Source organism: Indicator indicator, chromosome 33 (genome assembly GCF_027791375.1).
Source record: "Indicator indicator isolate 239-I01 chromosome 33, UM_Iind_1.1, whole genome shotgun sequence".
In the NCBI taxonomy this organism is placed as follows: Eukaryota; Metazoa; Chordata; class Aves; order Piciformes; family Indicatoridae; genus Indicator; species Indicator indicator.
In genome coordinates, this window is record NC_072042.1 from 5,192,192 (window position 1) to 5,206,833 (window position 14,642).

General features: G+C 48.1%; 2 protein-coding genes across 2 annotated transcripts; one reads left to right on the plus strand and one right to left on the minus strand.

Annotated features, from left to right (window-relative positions):
- The first annotated feature begins 242 nt into the window (after positions 1-242).
- LOC128977738 (zinc finger and BTB domain-containing protein 8A-like) lies at positions 243-3,214 on the plus strand. Its single transcript, XM_054395394.1, has 3 exons — positions 243-1,040; positions 1,834-2,043; positions 2,885-3,214. The coding sequence occupies exons 1-3, from the start codon at positions 243-245 to the stop codon at positions 3,212-3,214; spliced, it is 1,338 nt and encodes a 445-aa protein (XP_054251369.1).
- A 4,334-nt stretch (positions 3,215-7,548) lies between these two features.
- Positions 7,549-12,849, minus strand: ZBTB8OS (zinc finger and BTB domain containing 8 opposite strand). Its single transcript, XM_054395314.1, has 7 exons — positions 12,762-12,849; positions 10,444-10,468; positions 10,109-10,230; positions 9,290-9,372; positions 8,764-8,816; positions 8,488-8,524; positions 7,549-7,635 (listed from the first exon to the last, which is right to left on the minus strand). Exons 1-7 carry the CDS (start codon positions 12,847-12,849, stop codon positions 7,549-7,551), a joined length of 495 nt encoding a protein of 164 aa, XP_054251289.1.
- Between the last annotated feature and the right edge of the window lie 1,793 nt (positions 12,850-14,642).

Sequence of the window (14,642 nt, forward strand, 5' to 3'; positions counted from 1 at the left end):
CGCACACGCAGTAACGCTGCCCAGGCACCGTGGTCTCCTCTGGTGGAGTTGTTCAGCTTCTTCTCTCCCGTTTTAACTCGGGGTAAGAGCTGCAGGGGGGGATGGAGATACATTAGGAACGTGGTGACAGTGTTCATGTTTTTTAAAACAGAGTTAATCTCTTTAAATAGGACTGAGCCACATCTCACGATTGTATTTGTTTTCCCCTTCAGGCCAAGCCTTCCTTCCCTTCCCTGCCTGGAATGGAGATTTCTTCCCACCAGTTTCACCTGCTGGAGCAGCTAAACGAACAGCGGAAGCAGGACCTGTTCTGTGACTGCAACATCCTGGTGGAGGGGAAGGTCTTCAAGGCCCATCGCAATGTGCTGTTTGCCAGCAGCGGCTACTTCAAAATGCTCCTTTCTCAGGGCTTGAAGGAGATGACTCAGCCCATGGTAGTGACTTTTGAGGTCTTCTCCCCAGAGACATTTATGGTTATCTTGGACTTTGTGTACTCAGGTGTGCTATCTTTAACTGGTCAAAACGTGATCGAAGTCATCTCAGCTGCCAGCTACCTGCAGATGACTGATATCCTTAATGTCTGCAAGACATTCATTAAGTCCTCACTGGATATTAATGAGAAGGAAAAGGATCATTACCTCAGCCTTTCAGCCAAGAGCACCAACACCGAACCTGCCCATCCGCCTCTTTACCGCTCAAGAAGGAAAGCGAAGAGCAACCCGCGGCGTTCCTGTTCCATCCCGGATGAAAAGGCAAACCCAGCGAATGAGAATTCCTGGAGCAGCTGCAGCAGCTCCCAGGTGATTCTCCAGCGGGCAGAGACTCAGCTGTCCAAGAGAGGCAGGAAGCAGAGCTCTGCCAGGAGGCGCCGCAAGCTGCTGGGGCTGTCGCAGAGCTGCGACCTGGCTCCGCGCAAAGCCAGCAGAGGCGAGCGGAGCAGCGCTGGGGGCAACGCTGCGGCCTCCCAGGATGGAGAGGAGCCTGGGGTGGATGCTGAGAATGATGTTGGGCATGAGTATGGATACAATCATGAACCAGAAGTCATCCCCAAGAAGCAGGCTGTGGCTCAGCTAGAACAAGACCTTTCTAGAACTTCTGAGTGTGTGGAATTAAAGGCAGAGGAACTGTACACCTCAATGCCCACCATTCTGGGTGTGATGAGTAGTTGGAATGAAGGTAAAAAAAAAAAAAAAACACAGAGCTGTTGGAGTGAGTTGAGAGGAGGCCACAAAGATGACCCAAGGGGTGGAGCACCTCTGCTTTGAGGATAGGCTGAGGGAGCTGGGGTTGTTCAACGTGGAGAAGAGAAGACTCTGGGGAGACTGTAGAGCTGCCTTCCAGTAGCTGAAGGGATCCTACAGGAAGGCTGCAGAGGGAGTTTTCAGGAGGATGTCTGGAGACAGGACAAGGGGGAGTGGTTTGAAGCTGACTAGAGCTTAGTAAGAAGTCCCTCAGTACAAAGGTGATGAGACTCTGGAACAGGTTATGCAGGAAGGCTGTGGATGCCTCCTCCGTGGGGGTGCTGAAGGACAGGCTGAATGGGGGCTTGACCAGCCAAGCCTAGTTGAGAGGTGTCCCTGCCACGGCAGGGGAGGTTGGAGTGGATGATCTCTGAGGTCTCTTCTAACCTGAGCTGTTGTGTGATCATCTGCATGTCTCAAACATTCCCTGAGTGGGAAAGCACACACTGCCAAATCATTGCCTCCCACGTTCAGTAAGAAATCCTGGCCTCGGCGGGAGGATTATATATTTAGGGCCAGCCCAGAAGAAAACTGAGCTGCTTCGTTAAGCTGCAAGTAAAAACAAATCAAAACTGCTAGATGAAGAGAAGAGGGGGTGGGTTCTGACCTTGTTGCCTGCGTTTGTGTCACAGACGAGCTGCCTCGGACGCGGTTCAAGTGCCCCTTCTGCACGCACACGGTGAAGCGCCGCGCGGACCTGAAGCGGCACCTCCGCTGTCACACCGGGGAGCGGCCCTACCCCTGCAAGGAGTGTGGCAAGAGGTTCACCCGACTGGAGCACCTAAGGAACCACTTCCAAACGGTATGCCCAGACCAGAACCATCCCCCCACCCCCAAGCTGTCATTGGTGCCAGCTGTTGGGTTATTTCCACAGCTCATACCAGAAGAGCTTCCTAGGTGCACAGATCCATTCTAGGATAAGCTAAAGGACAAATGATCTCACTACAGACACACAGAATCAACCAGGTTGGAAAAGACCTTCGAGATCATCAAGTCCAACCTATCACCCAACACTGTCTGATCAACTAAACCATGGCACTAAGTGCCTCATCCAGGCTTATTTTAAACACTTCGAGGGACGGTGACTCCACCACCTCCCTGGGGAGTCCATTCCAATGGCCAATCTCTCTTGTCTGTGAGGAATTTCTTCCTAACATCCAGCCCAAACCTCCCCTGGCACAGCTTGAGACTGTGTCCTCTTGTTCTGTCACTGGTTGCCTGAGATTACAGACTAACCCCCAACTGGCTGCAACCTCCCTTCAGGGAGTTGTAGAGAGCCAGAAGGTCTCCCCTCAGCCTCCCTCTTCTCCAGGCTGAACATCCCCAGTTCCCTCAGCTGCTCCTCACCAGGCCTGCTCTCCAGACTCTTTCCCAGCTTCACTGCCCTTCTCTGGACCTGCTGCAGCCCCTTGATGGCCTTTTTGGAGTGAGGGGCCCAGAACTGAACCCAGTATTTGAGGTGTGGCCTCACCAGTGGTGAGTACAGGGGGACAATCCCTGCTGGCCACACTCTTGCTGATCCAAACCAGGATGCTGGTGGCTTTTTTTTTTTTGGCCACCTAGGTACATGTTGGCTCATTTAGCTGGCTGCCCATGAACACTGTGATGAACGCTGACCTCTCCAAACTTTCACATCTCTTTAGATACATCAGGCTGGCAAACTGATCTGCAGGAAGTGCAAGCGTCAGGTCACGGAGCTAACGGGATGCATCGTTCAGCAAGGGACCAGGCGCTACAGACTGTGCCACCAGTGCCTGGGGGAAGCTAATTTTGACAGCATCCCTGATGATTTGGATGCAGAACATTCTCCTGTCTCCTCCCTGGGAAACAAACGTTCCAAATGGGCTTTGGAGAAGGGACAGAAATCAGATGAAGAGACAGTGGAGGAGGAACCCTATAACCTGGTTGTCCGCCGGGTTAACGGCGATGGCCCAGATAAAGGAGATGAAAAGGTGAAGCCAAATCTTAGGTAGAGGTCTTTGTGTATTTATTACTGTTGTATTCCAGATTAAATTTCTTGGGTGTCCTACCAACTAATATGCTGGTTTATTGCTCTCATTAGAATTAAATATTGCTTAATTTCTATGATGAGAAGCCAAATATGGCCTACAAAGAAGATGGATTTTAGCTACAAGCATGCAACGGTGGAACTGCTTCTAAACAGCATCCAGAAAGTACTTCTAAGCTGGAAAGCAGAAGAATTGTTTCTACTTCATCAAAGACTTGCTCCTGTTTATATCGACAGTGTGAAGCAATTTACAGTTCTAGAGAGATTTATGGAGTTTTAAACCCCAAATATTGATAAATTGCTTTGGAAAAGCCTTATTAAAGGAAGCAGATAAGAAATGTAAGCACCGTGTTTGCTGAGGCTCTAACTGACAGCTTTAGAAACTTCAGAAGCTTCCCAAGAAAGGTGTGAAGAAAACTTAAGTGGAATTCTTCCTGCTGAAGAACTTAAGGAGAACTTTGTTTTCAGAGAGCTTACTGCTGCTTCTAGTTCAGAACAGCAGGATGGAAAAGTGCTGCCCACAGCCACGCAGAGTAAGGAACAAAGCATCTGTAATGCACTTGGATAGCACAAGTTTGCCTCTTTCAGACCTGCTGTGGGTTTGTGCTGTCAATTTCAAAGAGAGATACACTGAGGTGGTTCAGAGGAAATAAAAATGCCAGCACTGAAAGTACAGTGGTCAGGTTTTCTCCATTTCCTCCCCCCACCCACCCAGATGGGTGCAAAATTTGCTTAAATTCCTGTCTATTTTATGCCAATATAATAAAGAAGTCAAATCTCTTTAATTTTAGTGGGACAGCTGTGATTTGGATTACAGAGCTACTTTAGAAAAGCTTTCCTGCTTATATAGATATAGCATGCTTAACAGTTGTTTGACAGCATAAAAACATTTGTTTATAAGGACAATTTCCATTAGAGTTTAAGCAACCTTTTCAGTTCTGGAGTCTTTTCAGCATTTTTAACAATTGTATTTTTTTTTCCCCCCAGTCATACGGGTCAGAGAATCTCCACTTAGCAGAGAAACTAAGAATGCTCAGTACTAAAATGATAAAAACAAATCTTGGAGAGAATGTACAGGAGAAACATTCTGTCTGGGAGCAGGTAATGGTATTCCCAGCAGGTACTCCAGCTAAGGAGCCACTCTTCAATCTCCTGTCTCATTTTATGCTATGCTTTCTTTCCTGTTAGCAGAATCTGTAGCCTGAGGTTACTGCCAAGCAAGCAAAAATTCCCTGTGGAGAATGTGAGCAACAGACATATTGATTCACATCAAGGTCCTCCCTGTCTCAAATAGCTTCCATTAACAGATACCTAGGGAAAAGTGAGAGCAGGGCAAGCCTGGGTAATTCTTCCCTAATGCTCTCCCAAACTCCAGCTGCTTCCAGTTCAGGGCATTTTCTTAACTTGGTATTTATACATTTAGTAGCCACCAATGCATGTCTTTTCCAAGTTACTTCACCCCTCTGCCTTCAAAATCATCTAAACCTATCGTGTCAGCACTTCAGTGTCCTCTGGCAAATGTCCCTACAGCTCTGGAGTGCCCAGTGAGTCCCATCCCTTTTGAACTGGCTCCTGGAGCAGCCATTGCTGCAGCCAGCTGATCCCCCAGTGATGCACATAAACTCGCTACAGAAGTTGCTCAGCTAGCAGCGAGAAAAGAAAGGTTTGCAGTGGAACCACGGCTTTTAATTAGCCACTTTCAGCTAGTTAATTGCCTCAGCAAGAGACAGCCATGAAGCCTCCGCCCAGCGCCCGCTGTGGCCTCAGGCTCTGCAGGCAACAAAGCTGCCTCAACTCGATGTCTGATTGGCTCATCTCAGTCACCTGACCCAGCCAGCCAATCAGGTGTCAAAGCTGCGGGCAGCAGCTCCCAGCCGTGGTCTGGACATCAGAGTCCTCACCTTCCCACCACGGTCCCTGGCTGCCACCTGCCATGGCTCTACCCATTACAGTCCTCACCTTCCCTCCACAGCCCTCAGCTCCTCACCATGGCCTTCACCTCCCAGCCATTACCCTCATCTCCCTGCCAAGGCCCTCACCTCCAGCAGGCTGCAGGCAGTTTATTGTGCTGAGGTTCAGGTTCCTTTCCTCCTTTTCCTTACCCAGAGCCATTCCTTTCTCGCTCTTCCTCCACAGGGCAGTGGACATGTGCTGGAACCCTGGGGCTGTACCTGAGAAAGGAGGAAAACCCAGGGTGTGAAAATCATCCTTGGCACCATCAAACACTCAGATCATGCTTATTTACCACAGGGGCTGCAAATCATCCTTGGTACCATGAAACACTCAGATCATGCTAGTTTACCACAGGGGCTGCAAATCACCCTTGGCACCATCAAACATTCAGATCATGCTAATTTACCACAGGGGCTGCAAATCACCCTTGGCACCATCAAACATTCAGATCATGCTAATTTACCACAGGGGCTGCAAATCACCCTTGGCACCATCAAACACTCAGATCATGCTTATTTACCACAGGGTCTGCTCACCTTAGCAGAGGGCAAAGCACAGAAGCCATTCCTCGCTGTTAAAAATCCCCTGCCCAAAATTATTCACACACACCACTGTTCGTTCTTTTCACTTTTATTTCAGCACTGAAGCTTTCTTGAAAAAAAAAAAAAAAAGAGAGGGATTCTAGCCCTCTCAGCTTTACAATATGGAATAAAACCTTATCTAGGTAAGATGATTTCACAACAACAGAGAGATGAGAGACTAACTCCAGAGGTGAGGCACTTGCAGCATTCACGGTAAGAAAAGCATCTCCTGTCCTTCACTCTCTGCATCCCTCTCACACTTCAATACCAAAGGCATTTGCTGTCCTGTGATTTAGAACAAACCCCACTTTGGATTCTTTTTGATTCGTGTTGATTCAGTCCATAATCCTTTTGGCACAAAAGGATTGTCTGTATCATTCTTTCTAAAGGAAGACAGAGAAGCTGATCTAAATCACCTGCTTTTGAAAAAGAAAAGAATCAGCTTTTGCAAGACATAGTTGGGAATGAACCTGCAGAGTCTGGTGTATCTCTTTCTAGAGCAACACCCAAGCTGCCTACTTTTTAGAGTGCTAATGGCATCCTGAGGTGCATCAAAAGGGGCATGGCCAGCAGATGGAGAGGTGATTCTGCCACTCTTCTCTGCTCTGGTGAGACCTCACCTAGAGCACTGTGTCCAGCTCTGGAGCCCTCAACACAGAAAGGACATGGACTTGATGGAGCATGGAAGGAGGAGGAGAGCATGGAAATGATCAGGGGGCTGCAGAACCTCTCCTAGGACAGGCTGAGGGAGCTGGAGTTGTTCAGCCTGGAGAAGGCTCCAGGGAAACCTTAGAGCAGTCTTCCAGTACCTGAAGGGACCTACAAAAGGATGCAGAGGGACTGTTTGCAAAGGCCTGCAGCAACAGGACCAAGGGCAGTGGTTTGAAATGAGAGGAGATTTAGATTGAATGTTAGGAAAAAGTTCTGCACCATCAGGGTGCTGGAACACTGGAATAGGTTGCCCAGGGAGGTAGTTGAGATCCTATCCCTGGAGATATTCAAGGTGAGGCTGTACAAGGCTCCGAGCAACCTGATCTAGTGGAGGATATCCCTGCTGACTGCAGGAGGGGTTGGACTGGATGACCTTTGCAGGTCCCTTCCAACCCAAAACTTTCTATGGAGGTGCTACTAGGGTTCCATGGACATGCTGATGTGCTTCAGGACTCCATGTGGAAATTTATTCACAACAATTCAGCACCACCTGCTGGCACGACTCTTAGGTGGTCTGCAAGGTGTGGTGGTCTGATTTTGAACTGACAAACTTTCCCAGGTGGCCTCTGAACACACTTTTCTACATTAAATCCAACCCACAGCAGACATTTTGGACCCTTTACATAACATAGAGAATTACAACACTTAAATCTGCAAAGGAAATCATGTAGAAGAACTTCACCTCCTGCCACCCTACAAATTGACAATATTTTAGCTAGCAGCTCTGCTAATTTTCCTCTTTAGTTCATACAGCACCTAACAGCCTTAGCAGCTGACTCCTAACATTCCTGAGAGACTTTCATCCCCTGCAACTCTCTTTCTTCTTCTCAACAACCCCCCCAAACCCCAACTTCTTTGTTTGTTTTTTTTCTCCTGGCATGCAGGGATTTCTCTGTCTCATCATCCTCAAGTCAAAGCACAGGCTGACACTCCCACCAATCACTCCCTTCAATTTATGACCTGAGTTGGCCAATTCCTTAGTTACTTCCACAGGAATTACAGTTTTCAAGGGAAAACCACTGCAAAGTGTTCACTCCATCATGCTTTTCTTGCTTTAAATATCAATGATGACGAAGACCTCTGGCTTTTCATCCTCACAGATCTGCATTGCTGAGTAAGTTATGGCTTTGACCTCTGTGCCCTAGAGAGAAAAGACACAAAACCATGGGTCTGTGAAATGGTATCACTTCCAGCAGACCATCCCAGAGAAGGGACCTCCAGAGATCATCCAGTCCAATCCTCCCTGCCAGAGCAGGATCACCCAGGGCAAGCCACACAGGAACACATCAGGAAGGTTTTGAAAGTCTCCAGAGAAGGAGATTCCACAACCTCTCTGGGCAGCCTGCTCCAGGGCTCTGTCACCCTCACAGTAAAGAAGTCTCCTCATACTGAGGTGGAACCTCCTGTGTTCTAGCTTGTACCTGTTGTTCCTTGTCCTGTCCCTGGCCACCACCCAAAAGAGCCTGCCCCCTTCATCTTGCCATCCACTCCTCAGATATTTATAGATATTGATCAGATCCCCTCTCAGCCTTCTCTTCTCCAGACTAAACAGCCCCAGGTCTCTGTCTTTCTTCACAGCAGAGATGTTCAAGTCCCTCAAACATCCTCAGAAGGCAAATCACATCCTGGGCTCCATCAAGAGGAGTGTGGCCAGGAGGGTAAGAGAGGGGATTCTGCCCCTGTACTCTGCTCTGCTGAGATCCCACCTGGGTTAGACTGGATCTTAGGAAGAAGTTTTTCAGTATGAGGGTGGTGAGACTCTGAACAGGCTGCCCAGGGAGGTTGTGGCTGCCTCCTCCCTGGAGGTGTTCAATGCCAGGCTGGATGAGGCCTTGAGCAGTTGAGCCTCATTGAGAGGTGTCCCTGCCCATGGTGGGAAGGTTGGAGCAGATGATCTCTGAGGTCCCTTCCAACCCAAACCATTCTATGATTTAAAAGACACCACCCCTCCTCATCCCACCACTAAATAGCCAGAAGATGGACCACAGCATACCTGAGGGTGTTTGGATAAAGAAAACTCTTCTCCCCACCTTTAAGAGACAAAAAAAAAAAAAAAGAGGCATGGTTGGAATTTTAGTCACATTTACCAAACGTTCACTTCCCTGACAGGGGGAGTTTCATTTAAAGCTTCAAAGGAAGGAAAGAAGAAGTCCACAATCCACTTTTTAGAAAGCAGCAGTGACCTCCAGCACATCACATCCTGCAGAGTGGTTACTCTGAAGTGTTTTCAGTAAAGATATTCAGGATTCAACTGATGGTTTAAGCTCACCCAATGGATCTGATTTTGAACTGCATTCGGTCAATGTGAAGCACTTTCACCTCCTGCAGAGAGAGGCAGGGGAGAAATCTGTCAGTACCAGAAAACACAGAACTGCCTTGCTTGGCAAAGAGCTTTAAGATCATTGAGTCCATCCATCATCTAATTCTACCAAGCCTGCTGCTAAACCATCTTTGTTTGTGGGGTTATTTTTTTCTGTCTCTGGGCAGAAATCTCATGGTTCTATTCCACTCTTTAACAGGGAATCTGAGCAGCTTCAAGTCACACTGCTACTTGAAACAGGAAGGAAGCAGAGCTGCCCCTACCCCTTAAGAGCAGCTAATAATTGGTGTTTGTGGTAACAAAGCTGAACTATTTCTTTCTCAAGCCTTTCTGCCCTGCTATTTTCAATTCTCCATGCGTTGTGCTGAAGTGAGCTGTGGAATCCCTTTTTTTTACCTCCCCAAGGTAACATTGCTTTTAGAGCTACTACTGTCATAGACCTACAAATGGATAAAGATGAGAGCAGAACACTTACCCTGGGTATAAAGAACTCATTAGCACTGAATTTATACAGCCATTCATCCAAGAGGTGGAAGAGAAGAGACAACATGTCATGTCCTGTGTGGTTGAAGCAGAGAAAACAGTCAATGATTGTCTCAGCAAGAATCACAGAATGGTCTAATGACCTTAGAGGTCATCTACTCCAACCTCCCTGCCATGGGCAGGGACACCTCTCAACTAGACTTGGTTGTTCAAGGCCTCATGAAACCTGGCTTTGAACATCCTGAGGGAGAAGGCATCCACAGCCTCTCTGGGCAACCTATTCCAGTCTCATCACCCTCATACCAAAGAACTTCTTCCTAAGATCCACTCTAACCCTGCTCTCTCTGAGCCTCAAATCATTCTTCCTTGTCCTGTCTCTAGACACCCTCAGGAAAAGTCCCTCTGCAGCCTTCCTGTAGGATCCCTGAAGGCACTGGAATGCAGCTCTAAGTTCTCCCAGGAGTCTTCTCTTCTCCAGGCTGAACACCCCCAGCTCCCTCAGCCTGCCCTCATAGCAGAGGTGCTCCAGCCCTTGGCTCATCTTTGTGGCTCTCCTCTGGACTCACTCCAACAGCTCTGTGTCCTTATGATAGGACACCAGAACTGGAGGCAGTATTCAAGTTGAGGTCTCAGAAGAGCACCCAAATGTTTTTAGAGCAGCTCAGACACACAGCCCCCTGCACTGTTAGAAGGCTCAGACTAGTGATGCTTAATTAACTCTAACAACACTACAGGGAAACATTCAAAATCCTGGTACCCTTCTCCCTTGGGGTTCATGCAGTTCCAACATGAAAAGTCAACACAGCCTCACCTTCTGCCTCTACCTCCACTGTATCCACAGGTTCCACAGTCTCTGTGTCAGTCATGTAGCCAAACATGGCCATCACACACTGCTCGAATGCTTCCTCCAAAGTGTCTCCCCAGGCATGTAGCCTAAAAAAGACAGGGGACAGCTTACCAAGCTGCAACAAAACAACCCATGAAAACCCCAAAGGCACATCAGAAGAGGAGAATGAATCAACACAAATGTTTGATTTTCTATAAGGTGTAAATCTGCAAGCAGGCTTCAGCAGCTATTCCAGACTTCAAGCAGTCTAAGAAACAACCAATTTGTCACACTGAGAAACCCCAGCTGCCCATACTTACTGCACATCTGCTGTGTGATCCAAATCTGAGGGGGAAGGAAAAAGAAAAAGCAGGACATCACCAAATGTACTTAATAAAAGAGGACTAAAAGAAGAAAATCAAATATTATCGTTAGAACAAGAACTTTCTGTGTTCAGTTTCAGATGTGAAACAGTCACCACCTATTTTACTCATCCCTTTGCTCTGGTGAGACCCCACCTTGAATACTGCCTCCAGTTCTGGTGTTCCTATCATAAGAAGGACACAGAGCTGTTGGAGTGAGTCTAGAGGAAGGCCACAAAGATGAGCCATGGGCTGGAGCTCCTCTGCTATGAGGACAGGCTGAAGGAGGTGGGGTTGTTCAGCCTGGAGAGGAGAAGACTCCAGGGGAACCTTAGAGCTGCTTTCCAGTACCTGAAGGGATCCTACAGGAAGGCTGCAGAGAGACTTTTCCTGAGGGTGTCTAGAGACAGGACAAGGGGGAATGGTTTGAAGGTGAAGGAGAACAGGGTTAGAGTGGAGCTGAGGAAGAAGTTCTTCAGTAGGAGGGTGGGGAGACTCTAGAAGAGGCTGCCAGGGAGGCTGTGGATGTCTCCTCCCTGGGGGTGTTCAAGGCCAGGTTGCATGAGGCCTTGAGCATCTGAGTCTAGTTGAGAGGTGTCCCTGGGCATGGCAGGGAGATTGAAGTAGATGATCTCTGAGGTCCCTTCCAACCTGAGCCATTCTAGGATTTTTGCAGAGTATTAGAGGAAGTTAGCACAGGTGGAATCTTGATTGATTTTTGCCAAGCACAAAACCAGTGTTTAATGGGATTATGCCAGTGCCTGTGCAAGGCACAGCTGCTGTAACCCAACAAGCTTCTACAGGTTAACTGCAATAAAAAGAAACTTTAACCAGCAGTTAAAGAGGTTTTGCTGAAGTCTGCAGGACTGGAAATTATTCATGCACTGGATGAGATTTGCAAATATTTCCAGCTCAGTGAAGAAATGTACCTGTCCACACCCAAACTCACCCAGTATGCAAAAAAGGAGAATTAAAAAAAAAAAAAAAGTACAAAATAGAAGCAGCAGGATGAACACAGAATCATAGAATCTCAGACTGGTTTGGGTTGGAAGGGACCTTAAAATCATCCAGTTCCAATCCCCCTGCCATGGGCAGGGACACCTCCCACTAGCCCTGGTTGCTCAAGGCCTCATCCATCCTGAATACATCCCAAAAATATATATTCTAACAGAGTAACAGACACTGTCCCTCCAGACAGACACTGCTGGAACAGAAACCAGACACTGGAAAGGTCTCCTGTGAGCACCTTAAGGCAGCCCTTGGGTTACCAACCACTTTGCTTGACTTGTTCTTAGAAGACATTCCAGGGGTGGAGAAAGGGAGAGAGAAAGACTGTTGAGCAGTGCATGTAGGAGGAAAAAAAAAAAAAAAACACACCAGAAGAGACGACCAAAACACTCTAGGATGTCTTTTTCTATGTAGACCAATGTACTGCCTGGCTAAAAAAATGACTTTGAATAGGGAAGAATTCAAAGGGAAACTTAAATTTATTTCTATCCTGATTTCTTTAGCACCCAAACCCAGAAGGGCATTTATCTGTGACACATAAAATTGCAGCTATCTCATAGAATCACAGAATTGTTAGGGTTGGAAGGGACCTCAAGGAGCATCCAGTTCCAACCCCCCTGCCATGGGCAGGGACACCTCACACCAGATCAGGTTGCTCACAGCCACATCCAGCCTGGCTGCAAAAACCTCCAGGGATGAGGCTTCCACCACCTCCTCCCTGGGCAACCTGTGCCAGTGTCTCACCACCCTCATGGTGTAAAACTTCTTCCTAACATCCAATCTGAATCTCCCCACTTCTAGTTTTACTCCATTCCCCCCAGTCCTGTCACTACCCAACACCCTCAAAAGTCCCTCCCCAGCTTTCTCGTAGCCACCAGAAGGTCTCCTTGGAGCCTTCTCCTCTCCAGACTGAACAGCCCCAACTCCCTCAGTCTGTACTCATAGCAGAGCAGCTCCAGCCCTCTGCTCATCCTCATGGCCCTTCTCTGGACACCTTCCAGCACCTCCAGATCCTGGAGGCTCCAGAACTGGATGCAGTACTCCAGGTGGGGTCTCCCCAGGAGTAGAGGGGGAGAATCACCTCCCTCCACCTGCTGGCTATGCTTCTCTTGATGCAGCCCATCCCTCTTAATTCAACTACAGATGCAGCCCTCCGTTCACCACACACGACCACAACCCTATCAAGACCCCCCCCCCCGCTTCCACATGCCTATAAAGCCTACCCTGCAGTCTCCCGGCTGCCTGGGGCCAGGGTTAGCACTACTCACACTCGTATTTCTTATTGAGCGGGGGGTATTTGGCTTTGATCGCCTTCTGCTCCTCCGTCAGGTTGTAATCCCTCTCGTCGGCTGCCATGGCTGCCGGGCCGGCGCTGCGCCGCCTCACTTCCTGCTGCCGGGAAACACAGCCCCGGCCGCGGCGCTTCCACCCCGCCGGGCTGCCTGCGAGCCGCTGCCCGGGGAAAGGGGACGAGCACCTGGCACTTGGGCACTCCGCAGCGGCTTCTAGGCAGGCTCAGCTCTTCCAAACGAGCCCCTAAATGGACCTAATTGAAGGGGTTTGCTATCAAAGCTGTCACTGGGAGGTGGGGGAAGTTGAGAGTTCAGTCCTAGCTTTTAACTAATTTACCTTCAAGCTTTCCTTATAAGCAAAGCTGGAATTTTTTTTTTCTGGGTTTTTCCTCCTTCCTCTAAGCTTTTCGTTCATCCTCAAATAAATCAACCAGAGGGATAATGAAGAATAATGAAACCAGCTGTAAAGTGGTTCGGAGCTGAGTGTACTCAGCCCACTGGGGCCCCATGTGCAAACCAAGGCACTAAACGTCCCTGGTTGTCCCAAAGCTGGGTTCTTTACCCAGTGTGCAAGAAGAAATCAATACAAAGATACAAAGTATTTATTTTAACTCAGTTGTGTGCAGGAAAGGTCGGTGGGTGAAGAACCCAGCTTTGGGACAACCTTATCCATGAATAAAGATTCAGTTTTCTCCTAGGACAGGGGTTGGATTTAATCTTCAAGCTTCAGCCCACATGGATAGCAAATACTTCTGTCATACAAGTGTAGAGGGTTCCTGTGATCTGTCTCTTGCAGACTGTGGGTTTCTTTTTAATGAAAAAAAATCCAAGCAAACTGTATAAAATCTCCATTTAAAAGTCTCCTTCTCAAACCAGATCTTAGTAGCTGATGCTTCACGCAAGCTTTCATTTGTGAATCCAACATAAATTGGAAAACCTGATTAACTGCAGCCTAATCAGTTTGCCTCAGATGAGAGCTCCCCAGATCCCCAGATAAAATAACCACTTTCACTCTTTCTTAACCTTTTTTTGGTTCAATTTATCCACAGCTGAACCCAAGACTCCCCCAAATAATATAGAGTTATAGAGAACACAAAGCACCACCAAAAGTATTTTTAGACACAAGTGGCTCCTATTCATAGAACCACAAAAAACACTAAGGTTGGAAAGGACCTTTAAGATCAATTCCAACCATCAACCCAACACCATCATGCCCAAATCCCACGTCCCAAAGTGCTATGTCTACATCTTTTGTGAATATGTCTGATGACAGGGACTCCAGAAGCTCCCTTAAAAACAAGAATACATAGGATTTCCAGCTTCTTTTTTTTCAGGTAAGCACCTAGATATATTACAATGAGAAGCTGCAACTGAGAAGCCAGGGAATAAACCTACATTTTGGTTTCAAACTCCTTCAGCCCTGACTGTGGACAGTCAGATCCATGACTGCTCACCCTGAGTTACCCACTGCAGGCCCATCAGAACCAGCTACCTGCTAGGGAGGGCAGTCTGTAAGGCCCACCACAGCACTCAGTTAGGGATAAAAAGAAGTTATATTAGTGATCATAGACAATTAATAACCCAAGAGCAAGTTGAAGATGCTCAAAAGGTGTCTAAGGCAGTGCTGTGTGGAGGGAAGGCCATCAGGGCTGGGCCTCAGCCTCAGAATCCTGTCCAATCCTGCGCTAACACAGTCTGCCCACGGCTGTGGTAACAGAACCTTCCCGCTCCCAAACCGGGGCCGAGCCGCCCTCCGCTCGGTGCGCTGCCCCTTTAAGAGCAGCGAGGGGCGGGCAGCCTGGGGAAAATGGCGTCTCCCAGGGGAGCTTCAACAGCCCCCCCCCATTGACCCCCCCG

Bases quoted from the DNA above. Each gene is read 5' to 3' on its own strand.
- LOC128977738 (XM_054395394.1), top strand. From the start codon at position 243: ATGGAGATTTCTTCCCACCAGTTTCACCTGCTGGAGCAGCTAAACGAA. The intron at 1,041-1,833 runs GTCATCCCCAAG...TGAAGAGAAGAG, and splicing joins GATACAATCATGAACCAGAA to GGGGTGGGTTCTGACCTTGT. The intron at 2,044-2,884 runs GTATGCCCAGAC...ACATCTCTTTAG, and splicing joins TAAGGAACCACTTCCAAACG to ATACATCAGGCTGGCAAACT.
- ZBTB8OS (XM_054395314.1), bottom strand. From the start codon at position 12,849: ATGGCAGCCGACGAGAGGGATTACAACCTGACGGAGGAGCAGAAGGCG. The intron at 8,817-9,289 runs GTAAGTGTTCTG...CTCTCTCTGCAG, and splicing joins ATGAGTTCTTTATACCCAGG to GAGGTGAAAGTGCTTCACAT. The intron at 7,636-8,487 runs GTATGCTGTGGT...TTTTCTCTCTAG, and splicing joins CTTTATCCAAACACCCTCAG to GGCACAGAGGTCAAAGCCAT.